This window comes from Puntigrus tetrazona, chromosome 20 (assembly GCF_018831695.1).
Source record: "Puntigrus tetrazona isolate hp1 chromosome 20, ASM1883169v1, whole genome shotgun sequence".
NCBI lineage: Eukaryota > Metazoa > Chordata > Actinopteri > Cypriniformes > Cyprinidae > Puntigrus > Puntigrus tetrazona.
Window position 1 is genome coordinate 19,433,979 of NC_056718.1, and position 26,252 is coordinate 19,460,230.

At 36.2% G+C, this 26,252-nt stretch overlaps 2 protein-coding genes across 4 annotated transcripts in view; one reads left to right on the top strand and one right to left on the bottom strand.

The window, feature by feature from the left end:
* Positions 1–524: 524 nt before the first annotated feature.
* On the top strand, positions 525–16,593 carry stum (stum, mechanosensory transduction mediator homolog). Of its 2 annotated transcripts, XM_043219801.1 has the most exons (4): positions 527–826; positions 10,362–10,541; positions 12,282–12,290; positions 15,146–16,593. In XM_043219801.1, the coding sequence occupies exons 1-4, from the start codon at positions 658–660 to the stop codon at positions 15,178–15,180; spliced, it is 393 nt and encodes a 130-aa protein (XP_043075736.1). In that variant the 5' UTR covers positions 527–657; the 3' UTR covers positions 15,181–16,593. The 2 variants fall into 2 exon arrangements, with proteins under 2 accessions (XP_043075737.1, XP_043075736.1); XM_043219802.1 differs by lacking the exon at positions 12,282–12,290 and having other exon boundaries at positions 525–826.
* Positions 16,594–21,825: 5,232 nt separating this feature from the next.
* itpkb (inositol-trisphosphate 3-kinase B) overlaps positions 21,826–26,252 on the bottom strand; it is a 31,547-nt gene continuing 27,120 nt past the window's right edge. For both annotated transcript variants that reach the window (XM_043219776.1, XM_043219777.1), the window contains exons 7-8: positions 25,710–25,781; positions 21,826–25,184 (exon numbers count right to left, since the gene is read on the bottom strand). In XM_043219776.1, coding sequence (XP_043075711.1) covers positions 24,966–25,184; positions 25,710–25,781 — 291 coding nt within the window. In that variant the 3' untranslated portion in view covers positions 21,826–24,965. The remainder of the gene's footprint in view (positions 25,185–25,709; positions 25,782–26,252) is intronic.

Sequence of the window (26,252 nt, forward strand, 5' to 3'; positions counted from 1 at the left end):
TTTAAATTTGTCTAAATGAAGTACTTAGCAATGCATGTTACTATTACTCAAAAATAAGTTTTGATATATATTTAGGTTCCTCAAAAGACAAACAGGTTTCGGAAAGTCAGTTGCTGATCGTTTGGGGCAATGCCCTGCTCCCAAACATTACCTTACCAGTGATCTCCTTTTAACTTATTACCTTAACCGACAGCCTATCTTAATGATTTTTGGCGTAAAAGAAAAATCGATCATTTTGACCCATATAATATTATTGGCTATTACAAAAATGGGCTATATGAAGTAATGTGGCACAGGGTCACGTATGGTTCGACGTGTGGAATTTTTTTTTTTTTTTAGGAAAATGAAAAATCTATTACTACCGTCTTGCGTTTGAAGACACTGAATAACAGTTTACTGGATATCGGTAACGTTTCAAACGATCTGATAATTGGTCTGTCAAATTGGTCTGTTAAAGTCACCACTGTGACTTTAAATCCATTGTGTAACAATCTACTATCGCTCGCTGACACTGTAGTAAGTGTGACGCCTACCGTTCACTGCACGCACTCGTTTCAACCTAAAGCTGACGCTCGCTCTGGAGCTGCGCCTGATAGTGCCCAGTGCAAACCAAAACAAGGATTTCTAGCTTTGCAAGTAGTTTAAAAAAATCGTGAAATGGACCACAAAGACACAGAAATGAACGAAAAAGGAGTTTCTTCTTCTACGAGCGGAGTTGTTGTTCAGGTCAGGGAGAAGAAAGGAGCTTTACGCGCTGCCATCCCATATATGCCTTTCCCAGTAGCTGTCATCTGCCTGTTTCTCAACACATTTGTGCCCGGACTGGGTGAGTACAAGCAGGCGATTCGCCCATTTACACACAACCACCTGACCTGCGATAAATAACACTGTACTTACCCGAAATAAACGACATTCTATCAACAAGTTCTTTCAACGCGCGCTTTAAGTCGTTCCAATTTGCTTTAAATACACTTATACACTTATATATATACTACGTGCTTGTAGATATAGTTTACACTTTGCGATTACGATTTGAATTATTTGATTAAAGCTTATTATATGCGTTCATTCATTTAATTCATTCATGCAATCCTTAATACGTTTTTTTATTGTGTTTGCGGTATTTTTTGTATATGGGTCAATGACGTTACGTTAATTTGTTACTTAAAACAGGAAAAATGCAGACAAATGGATCCACCTACAATGAACGTGTTTTTAATTTCTGAATTAAAATCTATTTTTACGTGTTTGTGGGGCATAAAGTCAAACATGTGGGTGGTACAATGAAGAAAAAGTCTCATCAAAAGGCTGAAAATCTCAACAAGATGACCCTTGAGTAGGTTGGCTAACCTTGTGTTATTATTGCTTGGGAAAATAAATGTTGAATAAGTTTTGTTTGTATGAAAGGGGTACAAGCAACATGTAGAAAGCCATGTTGTTGTCATGTGACAAAAAAACAGGAAATAATATATTGATTAGTTCGAGATGTCATATGGTAAAACTAAAAGAAAATGATGTCGTATTTTGGGTTGTGATTTAAAAATGCACAATATTTGAGAAAATAATGATTAATAGGCTTGCACTGTATCTAGTTTATAAGAGGTGTTGCTAATTTTGTTAGAAATAAATTTGTAAATAAAAGTCAGTATGAATTAAAAGATTATATTTGTATATTTTGAGCCATAAAGCACCAAAGCACACTTGGAGATCGGATCGTGTTTCTTGCTGACATTTAGGTCAAGATTCGATACAAGCAGGTTTTTTTTTATTTCAGCTCATGTCCAATTTTTTACAAGTGGTAATAGATCCATTACGTGCGTCCAAGAACATACCAGAACAGATAATCAAGACGATCATAAATAATTGCATCCACTCCATTGCCATGATTGATACCTTGACCTTTTCTCCTTCCTAGCCGATCCATTAATCTATCTCGATATTGTCGTTTCCAGCTTGATTCTCTATCATGTTAGTTCTATCGCAAGTTATCACAGATTTCTTGTATCTGGTCATGTGTGCGATCAGCTTTTGCAAAAACCTTCTTTCATCTAACATGCCTCTTTTCTTAATTCCTAATAGATTGTGCAATGATGTCAGTCTTCAAAGACCAAATGTATTGTTTTATTTATCTTAAAGTGTTTTAGTACCACTGCATTAAACACAATTAAAGCACCACTTTGTAGCTTGCAATTTTCAAAGTATTAAAGCAAGCATGCCAGAAGAATATTGATCTCCCTTATCTCTAATAAGGCTGGGAAGCATGACCTCAGGGAATGTCTTTGAAATATACTTGAAATAGTAGCAAAAGAATCGCGTCAAAGTCTTTCAATCCAAATTGTGATGAAAGCTTACCCCTAACATTGCTCATCTGTACCAAGTGAATTGTAGGTGAGCGAATATCTAGTCTTTTCTGAGGTAAATGTAACGTGACGCATTGTTTACGAAATGGTTATTGATGCATTTTTGCATTTGAAACACAAAATAATGTGTAAGTTGTTTTTCAGCATACCTTCTAATGTTTATTCATGTTCATTCATTCAATCAACTGGTAAGAGAAAGAAGTAATTGATTAATATCTGTGCTTCCAGTTGAACTGAGGTGCTAAATCATGTCAGATTAAATTGATGTTGGTTCTTCAAAATGAGAATCAATTTAAGGTGCGGTGTTTCCTACCTGGTCCCATGGCATAAACATACCTGGGCACACTTTTTGGCGAGACACGAAATATGTACCGATAAGTACATCAGTGCAGCTTCCAAAAGAAGATAGTATTATAAAATACTTACTCCACATTTAAAAACCGTTAATCGAAATTGTCAAGCCATCCCTATATTTACCAGGGCATGGGAAATATGCAACTCCTCTGTGGCATCTTCGCCCCGGACTTATGCTACCGGGACATGTGCAGAGCTTGGAATCCATCTCTGACAGTTGCAGTTAGATTGAACACACAGTAATCAACCCGGTGACCGCATCACTCAGCCACTTGTGGCCCTCTGGTGTTTACGTCAATATTGGTTTCATCCATCAGGATACCCCCATTGGACCCGTGCCTCAAGTCATCTAATCTTGCAGTCCACTTCAGCATAGCCTTTCCTCCTCATGTTTCGGCCGGTCCCTCTGGAGTCTGGAGGACATGGAGTGCTTTTGGAGGACGCAAGCATTCAGTATGAATCAGTGCATGTAGACTGCATAAATGCTTACAGAACGACCATGCATTCTACAGGCGGTAATGTGCCTGTCTCGTATCATCTGTGCACGTGGGCATGGTTTACTGAGCTCCTGTCTGCTGCACAGTTGCTCATACATAAACTAGAGCAGAATATTATGACAAGAGAGCCCATGTTTGGATGACGATGATACAAGGGAAAATGCCAAGAGCCAAATGGGGCTCTCTTGAGCACACAGTCTGCGCTCGGGTTGTCAGAGACCATTACCACTCCAGTTAGTGAGTCATGCTTGACAACCTGCTCTCCTCACCTTTAATTGCCGATACTTTGCAGGGCATGTATTGGGCGCCAGATGAGTTTACGTTCAAATCATGCTAATTTGCATGTGCACAAATTGAGGGTCTCGTTAATAGATTTCATGTCCAAACAATGACAGAGCTGGGCATCTGGGTCATTGCTTATGAAATGAAACGCTAATAATGCAATAAGTTGCTTGAGATGCTACAACTAAAAGTACATTTACATACAGTTGAAATTGTAAGAAATTTGTAACTAGGCATCTCAAAGAGGTGTTGTGAAGTTTTGGATGGATGGATAAATAATTTTAGCATATTTAATAAATGATCTTTTGCGAAATGCAATCTATTAAATCCTTCTGGTTCTAAACATTTTTTCCTATCCAACATTAAAATTGCGACATTGGACTCCTGACTGGCATCCTTAAACATTTTTTTTCTTGTGTGCTCACCCATTCTGAAAATCTGTGGCATCAAAATTATTTTGACAGTTGGATTCACAGCTGTTTAATTTTAGGCTTGCCTGCTCATTTGCACCATTTATTCAGGCATACTAGAAAAATCTTGTTTTAAGGCTTTGGGCAGAACAAAAATGTAGGCTTTTTTTTTAAAAAAAAGCATTCGGTTTAGATGTAATCAGATACGGATGTAATTTGATCCAAAGAAATGAGTTTCTCAAGGTCTAAAAGTGGAAAAATGTTGACTTGTCAGCCTGACCTGATCTAATTCTAAATGGGAAGTCTTTTCACGTGGGAAAAAAAATGTAATTGTGGTGAGCATTCAGATTTCTGCCATTTAATACATCCAAACAAAGGATAATAAAGTGCTAAGAGCTTTCCAAAAATATATAGTGAATATCATCCAAAACCCGTGTTTGAAACGGACTGTACTTCAAGCCTAAAATTAGAGTATCATTTAAAAATGTGAGTGTTGAAGTGCAAAAAAAAAGACAAAGGGTCGACCACTTCAGATGCATTTAGCTTCATTTTTATGAAAGTGCATGTCCTGAATAATCTTTTCTAGAGTTAATGGCGTTTTTTTTTTCTTTTCTTTAATTTTTCCATTTCCACAAGATATTATTATCCAACCTGCATGTACAGTAAATCACATTAACCAGATATTTGAAAATGCCAGAAGTCTTTTCAGTGATAACCGTGATGACAAAACAGTGTCAACCATTTTAAGCTGGTCTCCTACTGGTTTAGCTGTTTTGGTGCAGACCACCCAGTTTAAACTATTTTCTCAGCAGGACAATTTGGGAGATTTGTGTTGCTCATGCCAGTGCTATCCCAACACTCTTTGAACCTATCTGAACTGAACCTATCGCTCTAGCCCTGGTGCTCTTCTAGTTTCCATGACAGCAGATGCTAGCAGAAGCCTGCCTGTCTGTCTCCTCTAAGATTGAAAGAGGTAGATAAGCCAGCAAATGAATTCATTCCAAAGGGGTCCTTTAAAGTGCACTTAAACGGGCAAAAAAATTAAGTATGGTTATCTTTTTAGATTGCATCTTCTTTTAGACACTTAATAATATGTTAAAAGCTTCTTGTAAAAGCTTTTCATAAAGCAAACTGAATTACAGAAAAAAACAGACATGTAGAGGACCCTGTGACTGTCAGGTAGAGGACTCTTGTATGCAACCTTAACTCTCTTGTGGATTCAAGCTAAAAATAAACTGACTGCCGGGGTCAACAGTGTAGTGGTGCTCTAATTTGATGTTTTACTTTACTCTTTTCATACTCTTAACATATTCAAAGATTTGCAATGCAAATTTAAAGATGAGTCTGAAATCAAATGCTTTTAAGTATGAACGAAACTGAACAAACTTTCAGTCTTTGATGAAAGATGTTACATGGGTATACAGGTGTGAACTATAATAATATTCCCAGATGTACTACATTCCAGAGTTTAGAGTTGTACTTTGACCTTTCCGTAACAGATGTAACACCTGTGAAAATTAAATAACCTCAGGTCTTTAATTTAAACCCAGCAACTTCCCAGTTTTCTTTCAACACGCTACACCTAAATTTCTAGAGTTAGTAATGTTTAAAAATTCTAATGATATAATGATATAAATATAATGATTAAAAAACTGTATATAGGCTGTTATCACTTGCCATTACTTGGAAAAATAACATTTTAAAAATGAATACATTTAGACAACATAACTTGATAAGATATTTTATATATTTGAAGATTTTTTCAAATATATATAAAAAATGTGATAAACCCCAAACGTTTGAATGGTAGTCTGGCTCTTAGTTCAGTTCTCTGTCACAATGATACTGCATCTGCGGATTAAGCCTATGTATTAGGGCAGTGTGTGCATATTTGGACAGTGTTAAATTTGAAATAGACAGCCAGAATCAAAAAAATCTTCCCAGTTTTGTGTAAAATACGCACCCGATAGTCAGTGAATGGACTGTAGGCGGTGAACGTGTCTTATAAGGATGAGACCCAACATAAAAAAAAGAAAGGAAAATAGGAAACTAATGTCTCTCAGAAGTGCAGTGAATGAAACCGCAGGACATCTTCGACCAAAATATGACATTTCTTTTATTGAATCGCAGCTGATGGATTCAGTTCAGTTACAATATTATATATGGTTACTAGAATGAGGGCACAGTTGGTGTTTTTGTGACAATAGTTAGCTTAGAGAGCAGAAAAATGGCTTTCAGTGCAATTATTTTGGCAGCAGAAAGAAGACCACTGAGAGCTGTAACTTCTAATTTTATACAGACGTCTCTTAACTCACAAAATGAGATGAATGGGATAACATCATTCAGAGGCTGTTATTGGTCTCATTTTTAATACAGCTGCGCTGTGGCAAACCAGCAGAGACACCCGATAACAAATTACACTGATGCTCTTGCTTCAGATTACATAAGATTTGCAGCGTGATTAATGACGAGGCCATATTAGCAATAAACAGCAAACTCTGTGAACAGAACAATTTGATCGTAAGATCTGGCAATAAAGCAATCTCAAAGTTTAACTTTTGAGGTAATGAAAATGACTCAAATTGTTCCCCTTATGGGGTTTTCATATCACAAACTGTTCTAGCAATAGCATGCTTTTTCATTTCTGATCTTCTCAAGGCCAAGTCACTTGAGAAGATCAGAAATTGTCCCTTAAAGTCTGTATTAAATGAGCAGTATTGGTGCCGTGAGCCTCACAAAAGACAGCGTTAACCCAAATGACTCTCTCTTCGGAAGGGATTGAAAAGCCAGTAAATGACTGATGAGTAATCAGCTTCTCACAGAATGGCTGAAAACTGCGATGGCTGCAGGCAGTCAGACTGACTTTGTCGCGTCTCCTCGCAAGCTGTCTTGGCTCTCATCCTTGAGCTGTTATAAATAGAGGCCGCAGAGCTGTTGTGGAATTTTCAATTTCCGGAATGGTCTCTGTGCATGTTTTCTAGGCCTACCTTGAGGCTAATTCTTCACCTCGCTTTCCAAATGACTCTGTTATACATCAAGCTCTCGGGCCTAGTTTCCCCGCAACCTGTAGACCAAACGCAGCATGCGTAATTTAAAGTGTTAGAGAGGTGCAGTATGTACTCTGCTTCATTTTTTCTGTATGCATCTCAAAAAATAAGACTTTATCATACAGTTTACAAATTAACATTTTGAACAATGGATTCCCTCAAGGGTATATACACTATATGTACGCTACTGCTTATGTAATCAAAATACAGTAAAACGGTAATATTGTTTGAAACAGAAATTTTTTGTAACCCTTAAAATGTTTTTACTCTCACTTTCATCACTTTAAAAGGTCCTTGCTGAATATATGCATTCATTTCTTTAAAGAAAACGGAAATTACTGACTGCACAGTTTTGAAAGAACTTTTGTGAAAGAGAATTTTGTGAATTCAGTCCTTTAACTATTAACTACAGACTTTAATGTACTCAGAATTCCAAAACTGCTATTGCAAAATAGAAATTTAGTCATGCAAATAGTCATTTTCAGGTTGGCTTGTGAAGTAATGTCAGCTGTATTCTGTAGTTGTGAAGTATATACTGTACAGTATGCTTGAAGCCCATAGCGCATTTCTTAAAAATTTCCATCAAGAACCTTTACCATCCATAGAAATTTCTATTGCACAAAAGGTTCTTCATAGAGAAAAACTATTCACTAAATAATGTTCTAGATTCTGGTTCTTTGGGAAACAAAAATGGATTTCGTGGCATTGCTGCGAATACCCCATTTTTGCAACTTATATTTTTCAAAGACACAGGTCTTCTGTGAAATGTTTATTGCTAAAAATCAATATCTCTATGGAGATTTTGAATACCTTAATAACCTCTATAACCCTACAATTGTGCTCTATTTAAATCTGAAGCGAGAGTGCGTTGAAATCACTCTTTTTTTTAGACGTAAGGTCATTCTTTGTCTCTCTTGGTTCATGCAGTGGTTTGCCGAACCATGCTGTCTGACTTGAAGAAACTTAATCAGTGTGTGCATTCAACAAATAAAGAGTCTTGTGAATGACTTCCTGAAACCACTAACTTCCAGTCTGAAGAGGGTGAACAACAGAGAAGATAACTGATTTTCGTCAAGGGTCACCAAGACTTTACAGTACATAGGTTTAAAACATTTTAGAAAAATGACATTGGCACCTGAGAAGCTCCACACACGCTCTCCTAGCAACATTTGTCTCTCAGAAGAAAAGGAACTGTACGGGATAATTAACCTCCCACACTGGCAATAGGGTGCATGTGAGGAAGCCTGAGGAAAATTATAGTGATTGTGAGCCTAATGTGCAGGGACTTGGACCCCTCACCACTCTTTTGTATCTCATCTTTAAGCATCTCTTCTTCACTGAGGAGAACGAGTGTGAATGCATGCATGTCTCTGTTTGATTCGTTATGACGTGTAATGTGGCCTCTTAATTATATGTGTGGCATATGCAAGCAGACATTTGACTTGGTGTCCCGCGCTTAATGCAGTTTGACAGGCAGAAGCGTTGTTTGACAGCCTGACGCGAGCCACACAGTCGGTTCGTCCTGTGAGTGTGTGTGTGTGTGTGTGTGTGTGTGAAAGTGTTTGATAATATAGTGTAGTGGGGGTCTTCGCGTCATTCAGTTTAATTAGGGGCTACAAACACCCAAGGCTCTGTTTGTCACATAGAACGGAGCAGTGCTATGCAGACTGAAAGCATAGCGATGAATGGGTGACAGGGTTCAGCAAACTTCAGGACCTAAGTACCGTAAATTGTAAATTTGAAAGGAATTAGCCGATCGGGAATTTGAATGACAGTAAGAGGAATTTAAAAAAAAAATATTGAAAAGAATAATCTATCTATTTATCTATCTATGTATCTTAACGTATATGATTAACATATATGTGACCATTTCTTTATTTATTGCTCAGCTCAGCTCAGATTTACATTTTAGTCTAGGATTAGGTTTAAGACTTGTCTGTGAAACTGGGGGATTATTTCACAATATTTCTAACTCTATTTAAAATATTTTGAATAAAATTCATATTTATGTTTACATTGTTATATTTAAAATAATATTAGTGGTAATAATAATATTATTTTAAACATATTAACCACAAAACTATATTATAATAGATATTTCACCAGTGTATGATTTTTTTTTTAAAGGCTTGCCAGACTTTTAGTCTGGTGCAGAAAGTAACAATATAGTGTAATCATTCATGTGGTATTTATGGCTCAGGTGAAAGGTTCGAATGTCCCAAGAAACAAAGATGGCAGCAATCAGGGGATGTTCTTCTAGGGCTGCAATGATAATGCTTGACTAAGAAAAAAAGATGTATTTTTCCACTTCCAACACTTGTTCTTTAATTTCTTGGTGTGTAAGCTGTCTGTTTTTGGGGACGGTACAGTAGTTGTATTGTCTGTATAATGGCCGTGGGAATAAAAAAAATGTGAAAAGTGACTCATTTTTCGCCTTCTCTTGGAAAGCCCCTTCCAAATGATAAACTCAAGAGGTTCTGCCCTGTTCTTCTCAATAACAGCCAAGCATTTCATAGCGGTAGACCATGCTGTTAACTAAAGAACAGGCTGTATCCGGGTTGAATAAAGTACATTTCTCATAATGAGGAGGCTATGCTAATGTTCAGCCGCTGTTCTTCCTATTAGAATCTATTATTGTGATAACACTAATGAGATGCTAAACTGCGCTTGGCAGCATAGTGCTGCCTGCTCGCTCAGACTCCTTCAGTGTGAATTATGCTTATCGGCCTTACAAATATGGAAAGCTATTCATAACCTAATTGCCCTGGATTGAGGGGGATAGAAAAAAATCTATCTGACAAGAGATGTCTTGGCGAGTTACAGTACCATGTTGGCTAAAGTTCCCAAGAGTCCCCAAATGAGACTTTTCTTCAGACTAGTCCCGCGGATCTGTGGAAAGATCAGAACAGCATGACACATACTTAAATACTGAAAACGTCTCCTTGGAATTGCTTTGTGCCTAGATTTAAAAGCAGACTGCTCTTTAAAGTGAACATGAAAATAATATTTTCTCAAATAACATGCAACTTTGTCTTTGCAAAAAAGAACATATTTGCAATTTTGTAATCCGTATGACTTGTTATTCCTTGATAATCTTTTAAGCACAGTACAAACAGTACATCCAAGACCGCAGATGTAATAAAAGCTACAGGCATGTCTGACACTGACTGCTACTAAAATCACCATGTTCATTTATATTCAAGCTCCTCTGTTAATATTTTATGCCATAATTATGTCTCAGACCTTACAGTAATGTACGCTATTATTCACACCATGATGAATGATATCATTACAGTGTGCAGTTAAGATGAGATCAAGACTGAGGTTATGTTGCGTGAGTTAACTATTTTAGCCACAGAAGAGGATCATAATGTCCCGTGTTGACGGCATCTCGCTGTCTTTTTGTGACAGGTACGTTCATCTCAGCCTTCACGGTACTGTGCGGAGCGAGGACAGACCTTCCCGACAGGCACATGTGCTGCGTTTTCTGGCTGAACATCGCAGCCGCCTTCATCCAGATCGTCACCGCCATTGTCATGGTGGGCTGGATCATGAGCATATTTTGGGGAATGGACATGGTCATTCTTGCAAGTGAGCATTCCTCCATAATACAGCTGATAGCACTTTTATCATTTATTATATACTTTTGGTTGTTTCGTTAAAAATATATATTTTAATTACTTTCTTGTACAAGCTGCAGACGATATATACATGTCTCCCACTAGACAAAATAAGTTTTTAAAGTGTCCCTATTATTAGTAATGAAAGGTTCATATTTTGGTTTTGGAAGTCCCCAACAAACATTTTCGTTAAATCATGCCTGTAATGCTTGATAAAGCAACGTTTGTGTCGTGTAACTTTGCTCCTGTTTCTTTAAATGCCTCTTTGGCATTGAAGTGTAGCTCCTATTTCTTTAAATGGGGAAACACTGAATGCTCTAGAAACGTTCACAAAGCTTACAATTAAATTTCATATTTGAAATCACAAATGAAATCTGGTATCATAAATCTTGATCATTTTGCTCAAACATCATTATAAAAAGCTTATTAATCAGGCTAGACCAGGCAGTGCACATGCGCAGTACTAAGTTCACGTCTCAGAGCGGCGATTCTTACAGCAGCTGCTGTGACGTGTTGACTTTACTGATTAGCGATTGGCTCTAACCGTGCGGAGCTTCATTCAATAGAGTGCCATTCTGACCATTGCATGTTTCCCCATTAAAAACTACACAAGTGACACGTCTTGGATATTCTATGTCTAAGTCTTTGTTTGTGTAAAGTGTTACCAAGGAAACAGCTATTTTAACACTCCAAAAGTGACACCTAGTGGCAAAGAATGAGTGAATTAATTTTTATTCAGACCAACTGGAAATGGGATTTGTTTTAAAAACGACTCTTTTCAATGATTCAGAGATGACTCTTTCTTTTCAGAGACAATAACTTTATACAGAGTGCACTTTTTGATTTAAAAAACTCGCAGGATGTTTTCATTCACTCACTTCACACTACTTGAAAGGTCGTTTTCAAAAATCCATAATAGGGGCACTTTAATGCATCATTTTTTCCTTCTAGGAATCGGAAATCAGTGCTCATGATCTCGCGGATCTGCTTTTAATGATCTCTAGCGAAAACTAGAACATACTGTACATTTAAAAGGGCTAGCCTACCCAGAAATTAATATTCTGTCATTACCCACATGTCGTTCCAAAACTCATATAAATATCTTCCTTTGTTCGGGCAAACACAAAACATAAAAAAAAGTATCTTTTTGGCTTGTTTTTGTTCATATAATTAAGGATAATAACATTTTGCACTTTAAAACACACAAAACCTTCTGAAACATCCTTCATAATATCTTCTTTCATGATTGTTCTGCAGTAGAAAGAAAATCAACAGGTTGGGAACAACATGAGCGTGAGTAAATGATGACAGGATTTTCATTTTTGGGTGAACTCTCCCTTTCACATGCGTGGTAAGTGTAGAAGATGACAGGATTTCAGCAGTCACCCTGCTGTGGGCCACAGTCAGCTCCGTTCATGTTCAACCTGACATCTTTCTCGCTCCTTCTAATATCATCCCCGCCTTCAAGGGCTGTAGAAGGTGCCAGAATCCTTTGAACAATGACTATTAGAGCGGTCTGCTGGTAGGAGTGGATTGAAAGCTCTGCGGTAATTGTTCTGTGTAGGCGGACGGAGCAAATCACAGAACTTTGTCACATGTTTTTTCTACTGTGGAATGTTTAGACTGTTATTGAACATTTCAGCAAACATAATTCAGAATTCTAATCTATTATTTATTTATTCATTTATTTCACAACCTTTTGGATCCAAAGTTTCTGAAGGTAGGTGAACCAAATAATTTTTCTTGTCGCTAATTATACTCAGACCTGTCTCAAATATCATAACATGTAGCATGCAAGCATTGGCCATTCACATACTTACTGCATCTACACTGGTAAAAATAAGTGTTTTGATATAAATACAATGTTTTATTGTAACCGATCTCTGCAACCTAAAGTTGCCTGTAAGGGCTTTTAAAATTAATTTTAAAAGATCATGTTCCATGAAGATGTTTTACCATAAATATATCAAAACTCAATTTTTGATTGTTAATAAGCATTGCTAAGGACTACTTTAAAGGTAATTTTCTTAATATTAATTTTTTTGCACCGTCACAAAGATGTTTCAGTTTTTTCGTATCTTGGTCAAATATTACAGAAATACATCAATGAAAAGCTTATTTATTCAGCTTATTTCAGATGATCAATAAATGTGGTCCAGGGCCACATATTATTATAAACAAAATGCAGAATATTGTTACAATTTAAAGCAACTGTTTTAATGTGTTTTAAAACTTATTCCTTTATATACTGATATTTCTTTTTGTGCATACAAAATTTGATTTAGTTATCCTGACAGACATTCTTCTTACTTTTCTGTGGTTAAAGAAAAGTAGAGCGCAAAAGGATTTAAGACAAAAAAAATTGAGTTATGTTAAATAGACTTTAGATAAAATGATTTCCTTAATGGAGCTTGTTGAATTGTATTATAAGACTGACAGTTCCACTAATGCATGAAATATTGCCATAAAATGTGGCTTAAACTCATCATAAATACGTTCATACATTACGTTTATAGACAAGAGACACTAAAATATCTCTGTAATTATCATTTTTAACATTACGACAGTTTATTTACATAATGACATTTAGGGGATTCATTCATACATTTAATTGTTGATCGTCAAATAATTGTCAAATCTGCAGTGTTTATGTAACCCTTATGTAGATGCTATAGAAAACAATGTAATATCCTAGATGGCATAACACAATTATTTGATACAGGTCTGCTCACAGTTTGGTCACTCATCTCAGCCCATTATCACTACCCATGCTGCAAGCCCGGCTTCTCCCATTCTGTTTATTCTCATCCATCTCGGATAATGTGCCTCCCACCACCTGCCATCTGCCAGTCTCCTCTCAGTCTGTTTGATCCACTTTTTGTCCATTAAATGCCAGTAGAACCATAGCGCTCATTAGAAAAGAAGCTTTGCAGAAGTGCGACTTCATACAAAGACTGCGACGATGCACCACTAACTCCTTCAGTCGCACGCTGAGCCCCTTTGACAAGATCTTTCAGCAGCCTTGCCTTTGTGGCTCGGCCGCCCCGGAAGACGGTTTAAAGTAATAGATCACCTCAAAATTCATAATCCAGACCTGCATGATTTTCTTTCTTTCTTGAAACACGAAATTGAACATTTTAACGATGATGTGTTGAAATGGAGAAATGAAATAAAAATGAAATTTAATTAAAAGGAATGGGGCTGTCAAGCTTCAAAATGCACCATAAGAATATTTAAAAGTAGCTTTGTGGGCTGTTAATAGCCTGAATCAATGAGTCAGGGAGAATTGAATCAGTCTGATTAGTGATAGAATCATTCAAAAAGAGATTCTAAGAAAAAATATAATATTTTGATTCACTAAGGATTTACGTCCAGGATATTCTTTAAAGAAGGAAAGTCATTTGGGTTTGGAATGCCTGAAACATTAACAAATAACTACATTTTTGTGTAAACTATCACTTTAACTACTGTAAAGTGTGCAGTACAGAATACTGAATGGCTCGCATGCTAAGAAGAATAGGCTTGATGTAGTTGAAGCTTGGGTCTTGATCTTTTGAAAGCTTTAATGCATCTGCGTTTAAACCTGTTATAATGCAATGCTTTAAGAAGGTCATAAGTCATTAATCTATTCCCATTCTACATCTCATTATGAATACTGCAAGATAAAGGCAAAACCTGTGATATTTCATTGCGCAGATGAGACTGCTTCTCGAGCTGAACCAGGGCTGTAAAATGTAAGGCATTTTCTAGGTGATATTTGTGAAAACTGAACTGAGTCACACCTCCAGACGGCCTATTGATGTGTCAAGTGCCACTCACATCAGGTGGTAGAGTTCAGTATTGTTGGCAAGAGGCAGTTTTTTGTAATATTTAGGTATTCTGAGGATGCTTTCAAACCTTCTTTAGGCTTCTTTCTGTAAGAAAAAAAACTGTTGTTTGGTCATTTGGTTTATATAATTTGATTGACAACACAAAATGGATTCAGGACAATTAATAATTAATAATAGTATTATTTATATACTTGTTTTATGTATTATATATTTATTTGAGTGGCTATTTTAGGTTTTTTTAAGTTTTCATTCAAGTTAAAGTTTCAGTAATTTTGTTGCATTCATCGTTGTGTTTTTATTTCAGTTTTATTTTTTTTTGTTTATTATAAAATGTGTATTTTCACAATGTGTGTATAATAATTTATATTTTATTATTATTTATATTTTATTGCATTTAATTTAATTGTTTTAAATAATAGTTCAAACATCACCTACCATTTTTGCTTGATATTTAACCATTAGGCTAAATTGATTAATTTATTATACACATTTTAACACATAAATTAATGTTTGTCATGGGTTTCTTTCAAAAAAATTAAATAATAATAATACTTTTTGGTTTGATTTTACAAAAATATTGAGCAGCACAACTATTATCAACAACGTTTACCATATTTTAGTAAAATGAATGCAGCCTTGGTGAATACGAGAATACATTTTTTTTTAAAATTGGCGACTCCAGTATACATACATACTGTATACATACAGTATAGCTGTCTTGTGACCTTGTGCTCTTTCCCTTTAGGCTACAGGGAGCAGGCCGCCCCTCAGCAGCTCTGATTGCTGTCCTCCAAACCTAATCTTGAATGTGCACCTTTCTCCTGTGCTGTCTGGCCAACGCGTACGGGAGCTTTGAGACGGACCCGACGTGGCCTGGGAGATCCGGGGGTTGATCACATGCAGATTCTCAGCCCAACTCATGCTACTTCCTGGTCAGGTACTGCGTTAAGGGCACCTGACCGTTGAGGGACAGGAGAAGAGCATGAACATTCTGTGAATATCTCTAAAAATTGTGCGAACGTGCGAACCGTCTATGTGCCGAACACATCCTATACCTGTCAGGGAAAATCTATCTTAATCGTACTCTACTCTGTAGTCTTAATGTATGTATTATACTGACCAATATACACTATGGACATTTGCATTTTGTAAAATAAATATATTTGGTAAAAATCTTTGAGGTATCTAACGAAGTAGCTAAAATAATGTTAAAGGAACAGTTCACCCGGAAATGAAGATCACTCACCCTCAAGGAAATTGAAAATGAAAATAAAATAATTTTCGGATGAACTGTTCTTATTTTGCTTCCCACAGAGCACTATGAATACATATTACACTTAATATTTATGACATGTGAATTACAGTATGTGACATTACAGTGTCTCCAGTATTTCTTTATAGCGTGCTGTGTTTTTATTACTCAGATTAAGCCTTATAAAGCAGAAAGTGTGTATTTATGTGGTTATATAAAAAATACACTGTATTCTGCGCGAATACATCACCTGTTGTTGTTAATCTCTATTAGTCTTAAATACCCAGAGACCATCAGCCAAAAACATAACCTTTTTGCCCGGTAATTATCTGTTGTTGAGTAAAACAGCCAAGTATTGGTGAATCACGTTAGTTGCCATAGTGACCGGCCACCGTAATCAACTCATGCATAGGGTATAAAATAATAACGTAATTAAGTGTGAGTTATTTTTATGTGACCGACATAAAAGGCACGGTGCAAATCGAAATAGTCAAAATACTATGATTTAAGACTGACATTGAAAAATTAACCACCAATTGCAATTGCCTGCATCAGCTGAGCAAGCAGGATTTGTGCTCTTGCTGAATGTGCGATATATTCTGAAAAATTCAACCACTCCGAAATGGTTTCTAATATTTTACTCACACTGAAGAGTCTCAAATTTGGCTGAGTCTCTTTTTTGGATGTTTTTAATGGATATTAGCTGGTCTCTGATGTGAATGTGTGCTGTAACTGTGTTTAAGGATTTGTTGTAAATATGGACAGAAAGTGAATTATTTGTGTTAATTTGTGTGATGTTATGTTTATTGCTGCATTTTAAATACAAACAGCATAATCCTGTGCTAAGTCCAAAGGCATAAATATAGTACGGCCAAACATATGTTACTGACAGACGTTAATTAACGGAGTAATATCAAATAAATTCTGCTTTTAAAAAGTGACAGTGTCTTGTTTTGTTTTATTAATACAAACTTAGAAATACACACATCCAAAAGCACATATAAACATTGTTTGTTTTTCTGCAATGTTGCAATATACATAAAATTATGCTAAATAGTTTTTTCCTCTTTTTTTTTTAGTTTTTATTTTTTATTTTCGATCATAAGGTATTTAAGAGCCTGGCCTGTCAGTGGTGTTATTTGACCAGTTTCTATTAATATTTTGGAATTTGTTTCTATTTTTCTATTATTTTTATTTAGTTTTAGCAATTTTGTTCTGTTTATACACCAATTACTCAAAAGCGTGAGGCATGATGCCACCAGAAAATACAAGCTATAATGCTTTTTCCCAATATTTGTTTTGCCTAGTTTAATTCCTAGTTTATGTGTTAAAATATACAGTGTGTTTTGAAACAAGTCTCGCTACAAGGCTGCATGCATTGGATCAAAAATACAGTGAACGGTCATATTGTGATTTATTTATTCATTTTAAATTATTATTTTTTTTATTATTGTTAACATAAGACATTCAAATTAAATTAGGACAAAATCCTTTGCGCCTTTGTGCAGTGGAGCACTTTAGATAACGGCACAGAAAATCTGTGCCCTAAAAATCTACCGTCATTTTTTTCCTGCAGTTTTCTCCTCTTTTAGTGTTTCTGGCTCTAGGGTTATCTCTAACTCTGGCTGTTTCCAAAGCATAATCGTTTGCCTCCAAATAAGGCTGTTCCTCATGCAGTTGGGCGCGTATTCTATCATCATAGGCTTTTTCCCTGCATTCCTCTAGTCTCGCTGGTTTTTCTCGTCTCTCGTGATAAAACCAACCAAAGGCACCGTGAATAGTTTCAGTAAACAATTTAATGTCATGTGTACAGCCGCGCTTGTAAAACCAAACACTTTCATGATCTACATGCTAAACAAACTGTTCTGTACCATGAAGACTCCTGAGCTGGTTTACAGCTGAGGAGAGATGGGTAAATAGAGAGATCCTGAGGTTTAAGATAATGTACACCGAGAACATATGCTGCACGACTGGCCTGTATCTATATAGACATCTTTAATCACTCCCTGTCCACAACCACTGTTCCAAGAAAACCACTATGGTGCCACTGTGATTGAACTGATTAATCTGCTATTATTCTCAATCGCATTTGGTATGATTAAATAATAGCTATTACTGCTACTGAAATGTGTTTGTTTTCTTTTTGCAACATATGTGTTTAACCACAATAAAGACAGATTGTCCAACAGATACCTGTTTTGAAGCAGTGGGAGATTCACTATAGAAATACTTTGATTTGCTTCAAATCTGAATGTGTTTGTGTGTTTAACTTGTCCAACAGATACCTGTTTTGAAGCAGTGGGTGATTCACTCTTTGATTTGCTTCAAATCTGCCTTGCGCTTATGTCTTTGCATTTCAGACATATTTATGGTGCATTCAATCCATGTGGTTAGTGCTAGCGTAACAGACCAGACAGCGCAGACTTTACAATAATTCGCGTGCAGTGTACCCGGTTGCCATGGCAGCCTCACGCGCTTGCTGCGGTTTTAATTATCGTAAAAGCGCTTTTGATGGTACGGTTTGCGACTTTGTACGTTTTACTTCAGAAATGATAAAATGTATTTTAAAGTTTGACAAATCAACTGGCTTGGTTTGGGCACCTATAACCTCAAGCACTAAGAAATGAAGACTAGGCTCATTTTAGATGTCAAGCTCCTCACTAGTATACAAGAGTGGGTGGTTGCAGTTGGGGGAGGAAAACTTCCTGTATCACCAAATGGGGCTGAATACCTCACCCTCACTTCTCAACATTTTTTCAGTGCTAGAAAAAAAATGTTTTAACATTTTAACATTATTGCCAGAAAATGTCACAACAGTAGCGTAAGCCATTGTTGCCACTAATCTGAATTTACGATCATATTTACACACATGCATTGCATGTTTAATTCACCTAATGGGCTATATTTCTGTACATCTTTTTTGAAAACTAAAATTGTTATTCCTTGAAGAGCCAGCAGATGGTGCACTTAGGTTAAATCATTCTACAGTGGCTCACTAAATAGGAACAAAAATGAAAGAAAAAACTCAAAATAGCTGTAATAATGTTTTATGTATTATTTTACATAATAAAAAATAATTCCAATTTCTTCCTACCCACAGGATGCACCCGCATATATGCTAATAATACTTTTAATTCTTCTAAAGTAGCTACCACAAAAAAAAAAAAAAAAAAAAAAAAAAATTAAAGCCAACATTTAGAAATGGTTATGTATTTCATATTTTCTCATCTAGTTTAATATCTATTCGGGATTTTAGGCTTTTTGGAACAAAAATGAAAGGAAAAACTCAAAATAGCTGTAATGTTTTATGTATTATTTTATATAATAAAAAATAATTCAAATTTCTTCCTACTCACAGGATGCACCCTCTCATCTAGTTTAATATCTATTCGGGATTTTAGGCTTCTGAAAAGATACAGACATTTTTAATCACTTTTTAATCAGCATGCATGTTTGCAGAAACTACTGAAATCTCTCTTCCATTCCCAGACTGTCTTGGATGCAGAGGAATGCAGCAGACGCAGTTCCCACTGACGTATGTATCTGTGATGAGATCACAAATGTAAGCAAACATTCCACAGGTCCATATAGGGAACTAAACTAAAATAAATATACATTAACATTCTTACACACGAAGAACACACAAATACACTTAAATATAGGTCTACTTAAAATAGAAATATTCATATGTAACACATTTTTTTGAAAATGAAGATTTTGATTTAAAACACCACGGTAGCCCATATAATAATAATCACAGAAAAAAAAAGATTTTAATTTAAAATACCACAGTAGCCTATATAATAATAATCATAGTTAGGCTACTGAAGGCCCGAAAACCGTATGGCGCCATCTACCGGCTCAAACTGTAACTGCCTGGATTAAACATGGCGGGTGGTTGCAATAATATCAATCCTGATCACTTTGATTGATTCTTGAACTCAGTCTCAAGGCGGCGACAATGTCGAATAAACAAGGTACAGGTAAGACAAACAAATAGCCAGATGAGCGCTAGATCTGTGGCCCAAACTGACTTAATTTAATTGGCATTGGGTTATTATCATGCATAGCCCATTATCCACCTTTTTCTTCAACGGTTTATTAGCCGCTAAAGGTAAATGACGAGGAGAATAACAATGATTAGTAAACGGTACAACTGTTTGCACTACAAACCTGTGCGTTCATAATTAAGGTAATACATTAAAATAACATGATAAGACACACCAAGTTTCAATATCAAGCAGCAAAACGAACTGTTTTGTACAGCTAAAACACGGACGCGGGTGACACCGGAAGCTAAACCCGTAAAACGTACACATTTCTACGCCATAATATTTCACACATAGACTGTGTTTAATTTTTTTTATTATGGCCTGTGTATGTGTGTGTCACATTTATTGATTAGTACAAGGTGTTGAATTAAAGCTCTTTATCGTTTTCTGTGTATCAGTCATGATTAGACACAAGATGAATGCAAATTCGATCTATAGATCAAATGCTACGCCAGTTAAACCTTATCAGTGTTCTCTTCTTCCATTCAGAGAGTAGGCTAGTCGATACTCTTTCTGAATCATGTCTAAAGTTTGGCCAAAATTCTGGTGTCTTATAATCTTTGTCTCTCCAGAGTTCTGCATACTTCTCTGTGCTGCTGCTCTGAAGTTTGACTCGTATGACTGAATATATTTTTTTCTCATGCCGGTGCTTTGTGGGTAGAATATCGCTCTGGGTCAAGGACTTCATACATTTTTGAATGTTTTTGCTGTATGGTGCTTTTTTATTAGTAAAGATTTGTGTGTGAGGCTGGTGGGCGGTTGGCTTCCTGACTCTTGAACATGGCCTCACTCCAAGCTCCCTGCTCCCCAGGCTAATATTTCTGAGGCTCATTGCCAGTGGTGTGACTCAGTCCAAGCATGACTAAATAAGGAAGTCCAGTTTATTCGAGGGCATAAATAAAAAAAAAAGAAAAAGGAAAAGCTTAACCTCCACTATTTATGCCGGCTGATAAAAATAGTTTTATTTGCTCAGTCTCTGTTGCACCATATGCTAATAGCCTACATCTGATCAGGTCAGACTGCTGGTGTGTATTACTGACTAAACCTTATCTGTTTTAAGTGTCTCAATGTCAAGAGGAAGTGTTTTGGGGGGAGAAAAATGGATAAGGTTTAGACTATGTCAGTGCATTAAACGAAAGGGACGCTAGGTGGCAACTGTTCACTTTGATAGAATAAGAACTTGCATTTATTATAGGTTGCTATTTACAGCATACCAGTTTGAAGATTATTAAGGTATACCATGTAACTTACTTTTTGGTATTTACGTCAGTTGGTATTTATGTCAGTTCTTATAAATATACTAAAAAATAAATACACTATGGTTAAAAATACATCCTTCCTAGAGAAATTTAGCATCACCAGTGGATCATCTGCAGTGAAAGGGTCCAAACAGCTGATAAAAAACATAAAAACCACGATAATCCACAAGTCAACTGCATCACTCCAGTCCATTATTTAACATTTTTAGAAGTGTACAACTGAGTCAAGATACTGCATAATATACAAGTCCTCTATCAATAATATTGCTTTCATAAGTTAAAAAGGTCCCGTTGGTTTAATTTATTCCTTTAATTCTCTTGGTTTTCAAATACATTTTCATATATCATAAATTGGGTACATTGTTCAGGTCTCTAGATACTTTTGGCTGAGAAGTGTTGAGTAAAATGTCCCAATGTCAGCCTGTAGAACTTGCAGATATATTAAAATAAATCCTGTCAATAAATCAGTGATTCCTTTTTAAGTTATGTCTGACAGGCAATAAATTGTCGGTATTATAGTTCCATACTAATTTGTCTAAAGAATAAATTAAAAAAACATAACATTTTGGAAGCACAGCATTATAATGTGCAATATGAAAAAATAGTATTTTTAAATTTGTGAAAGGCTTTGATTATTCATTATTTTCTTAATCTGTAATTAATTAACCTGTTAAATCACAAGATACACAAACATCCATAAGTAAAAGCCAAATCATGTGTTTGACAAATGTATCTGACAAAATTGTGCAATAATAATTCATTCCTGCATTATGGCAGACATATAGCAGGGTTGAGCTGTATTAATAATGTTCCTTGGGCAGCAAGGCTTTGATATAACATAATGCAACGCGGTCAAATGTCACTGGTTTCAAAGTTTTATTTTTTAAAGAGACAGAGCACACTCTGAAGACATTTGCACATTTTTTTACACAGCAGTGAGCTTAGCTTACATTACAGTGAACCGCTATATCACCAAGACATGGGAGGTAAAGCCAAACAAACAAGAAAAGAAAAAACAATGCAGCTACATTTAGTGTTCTTGTGCAAAATGTAACAAAATATAAATATAAGTATACGTATGACACCACTAGAAATTCCCACAGTTTTTGACCTCTCACAAATGGCATGAAATGTAAAACATTCAGGGCAAGAAGAAGGACTTGGGTCAGTTTTGTTTGTTCTCTGTAATACAGCACCATAAACAGCAGGGGAAGCCCTACTTCAATTTTTAAGTTTGTGTGGGGAGAAAGGCTTTAAGATTTACTTTGGAAAAAACGTAATTTCGGTAAAAAAATAAATAAGCCCGAAACCTCTTAGACCCGATTAAAGCTGCTGTAAGCCATTGTATTTAAAAGTATTTTTGGTTTCCAAACAAGTCTCCTTTTTCTTTCTTCATCAGGTTAGTGACACACCGTGAATATAGCGGGAGGTATGTTTCTCGAAAACAAATATTAAAGAAGTTTTCCTCTCTCTTGACTAACAAACAGCGTTTCCGTGGCTGTTTGCACTGCCAGAAGAGAGAAGTGTTATTTTTCCTAGCAAGCGTTTCATTGTGTCATGTATGTTTTTATATGAGCCACATTTTTAGGGCTGTATTTCTTTTTCATATAATTAGATATTTTCTCTCTCTTGGCTCACCAGCAGCAATTTTGTGGTTGATTACAGAACCAGAATTATTTCTCCCATAGTCAGGTAGCGAGGACAGTTTACACGCGTTAGGCCTATTAAAAAATCACTTACAGCAGCTATGATTTGACCTATTTCATTTTTCCTACCCATTTTAAGCATGTTTAGGGAAACGTGGCTGTGGGACAGCGACTTGAAAAACGTTTCCACACCGCCCGCTAACCTTTTGTCCTCTCTGTTCCCTTTTGCATTCGTAAAAGGTCATTTAACGACAACGAAATCTCATCATAAATAAATGATGGGTAAAAACACGCGGTGACATTTGGTTGGAGGCCTCTCGATAACCTCTCTGCCTCTCTGCGTTGACGTCCCGACATATAGGTCTGCCCTAGGTGTTCCTCGCTCTGGGCTAAATCAACAACCACTAATCACTGATTGCGTTTATGCTGGTGTCAGCACATGGTTTCCATACTGACCAACAAATTAGTTTTTATCTCCGGCGATATTTTGCTTGGAGCATTATCTCATTGTTTGGGGGTATGCAGGGATGGTTCATTTGCATGGCAAATAGTCATGCAAACAACAATCACCTCTCTCAAACATGATGCGCTCTGAAGAGTGGCGAGTCAGCATTCGAGCGGCGCCTTCAGGCACTTTTCAAAGGAAGAACAACGTTACTTAAGGCTCTCGTGACTATTCACATTGTTTGAACTTGTGTGGAATGGTTGTAATTTTTGGTCAACAGATGTGCAAGGTGACAGTCTGTATTTAAAGCAATGTTATTTTACCTTGAACAAAAGTTCTTATTTTAAGCAAATAGACAAGGGCACTATAGCGACGTTTGCAGCACTCGCTTGTTTCAAAGACAAAAATGAGACTGATTTAAAGTCTTCTTGAATTGGAGCCACTTCCTGAGAATAAACCTTGGCACGCGTTTCTTATTTTAGGCTGGTTGGGCATAGGGCTGAGTAAAAATAAAGATTTTCCAATTAATCATGATGTTCATTTGAATGATTCTGATTCAATTTGTAATATTGCATCGCACTATCCTACAGATGGCACTGTCTAAAGTCACAGCAAGGATAACGCAAAAAAAATCATTTTAATTGTAAAAATCGTTCGAAATGTAAACGTATAGCAGAGTCTGCTGCAAAACTGTAACGATAGAGAAAAAATGTCCTTGGTATAACTTTCGAAAGTACTTTTTCCAGCCGATGAATGATAAAAATTGTTGAGAGCCAATCAGAATCCATTTTTGAGCATTTAAAGCAGCACGCAACAAAACTGAAGTGCACGCTTACAATAAACAGACGGGCCTTTACTTCGACTTTACACCCTGCTGCTTAAATCTTTAAGGACACTGAAAAAGTAATCATATTTTTAATACCATAGTTGTCAGTGTGTCACAGTTCAGAAAAATGGCCATGTCCTACGAAATGATGACAAGGAACATCTTTCTCATGTATGAATCTTAATCTTATTAGTGAGTCAGAAACATACAGCGTGACTGCTAGAGCCAGATCATATTTTTAGCAGACTAAAAATCAATTGCAGACTTCTAGCTTGATTCCCAAAAGGTGTTGTTTCTCATTACCGGAGAGAGAATAGACGGTAAAACTAAAATGATGTATACTCCTAATGTATCGGAATCGTATTGCATAAAAAAAAATTGATTTGGAGAATCTGTGTTGATACCCAGCCCTACTTAGGCACAAAAAAGGCAACTGAATTTAAGGAATGTCAATATGAAGAATTTAAATATAAAGCACAACATAAGACCATCCACCAAATGGGAGAATTTGTTCTACAAAAGGCACTCAGTATAAATGATGTATTTTTACGCTACTTTATGTTAAAAGGGTAAAAAAAAAAACTGTAAAACAATTGAATATTGTTAGAATCCCGTAAACATAAATATCTCAAACGTCTATTGGTCGATCCGATTGTTATGTTTTAAATTTAGATTTTTTTCCCGGAAAAAAATGGTGTCCAGGTGTAAAATAAAAAACAAGGCAAATTTTTCTGCAGCATCTAAAAACAAAACATTAAAACGATCACAGAGTAAAACATAGCTGTAAGTGCTTTACACTTTTCCCGTAACACTAGCATGTTGAAAAGAACGCACATTAAGGGAGTGTGGCTTTAAGATTCACCTGCCTGTTAAAGCGCTAGCTGCAAAAAAAATCCTATTCACACATCTTCTGAACTAAAACACTGGCATTTACACTATATGTACAGCATCTACAAGTTTACAAACATACACGCTCTTTTTCTAATTTTCGGTTTTGGTGAGACGGGGCGATCGGTTAGGACAGCTTTAGGGGAAACCAGCGAGGACTTGAACTGTAGTGCAGGAGGGAGAGAAGAAGAGTCCTCTTACTCTAGTGGAGGTTTAGAAGTTAGCATATCGGAAATAATGTCTATGAGGTGGTCTAGGCCGTAGAGGTAGCCGTCTTCTCTGTTTCCCTCCACCCAAGTGGCCCTGTGGCTCAGCTCCTGCCCCTCCGGCAACGGAGTAGTCTTCCCAAAGTCTATCATCCACACTTTTGCCTGCTCCCGTTTGTCATGGACGAAGAGTAGAGAACTGCCAATCACCTGAAGAGATGGGACACACGCACAAAACGGAAATGCGTTCAATGCCAGAGTCTGTTCCTTGGATGTCGCATCTTCATCGCTAATGCTAGTGTAAACATGACACAGTAGACACAAATATCCTGTTTCCTTTATGTTTGTGCTGCAAACACGCGCTCACTTATTAAACAGATAGAACCGTGCCCTGTTTTTCCACCATGCAGTTTGTTTTTGTTATCTATTAATGTGAACAAATGTGTTTGCATAGCCTGTTCTACCTCCTTGTATTAAAACAAAGCTCTGACACCGACGATGCATGGAGTGCGTCTAGAATATTTGTCTTTAATGTCCATCAAAGGTTGTGTAACGCATACGGTTCGGTTGCTGTCCTGGCTTTGAGCGTCCAGCGTGATCAGACCGTCGCTTCGGAGCCGGTCTTTGCATAGATGCTATTGTGTATTATTCTTCCACATAAAAGGTTGCGTTTACTTATTCCTCCACGGTCTTAAGTGCAGACAACGTGTTTTAAAATGATTTTAAAATGAATACCTCGTGCGTTTTGAAAAACGGCGACATTTCCAAAGTGTCCTTGATCTCTTTCAGTCGGTTCAGATAGGAATGCTGAAGGAAAAGAGACAAAGTGTGAACGTTTAGTAAAGACTAAAATAGCCTGCATGTAACAGAAAGATGTAATGTAATAAATAACAAAATAAATATTTTTTGCATTACAGTAAATATACATGTATATGTCCCATTTCAGTGTCTGCATCAAAATTAAGTTTACAAATATTAATATTATTAGTATTATATTAAATTTAAAATATATGAAAACAAAATATTTGCCTCTTATTTAAGGTAAAATACATTTATGTAAAAATTAAACAACATGCTTATTCCGACCTGTATTTATTAAAATATATAAGAAAAGGTGATGATAATTTTTTTTGTTTTATTTAAAATAGCGCTAGTGTTAAATATATATACATGCATGTGTGTCTATTTATATATATATATATGGTATAAATATACACACCCATGTCTTATGTAAGCAAAAACGTTTATTTTTGACTGCACTCAATTTATATAATTAAA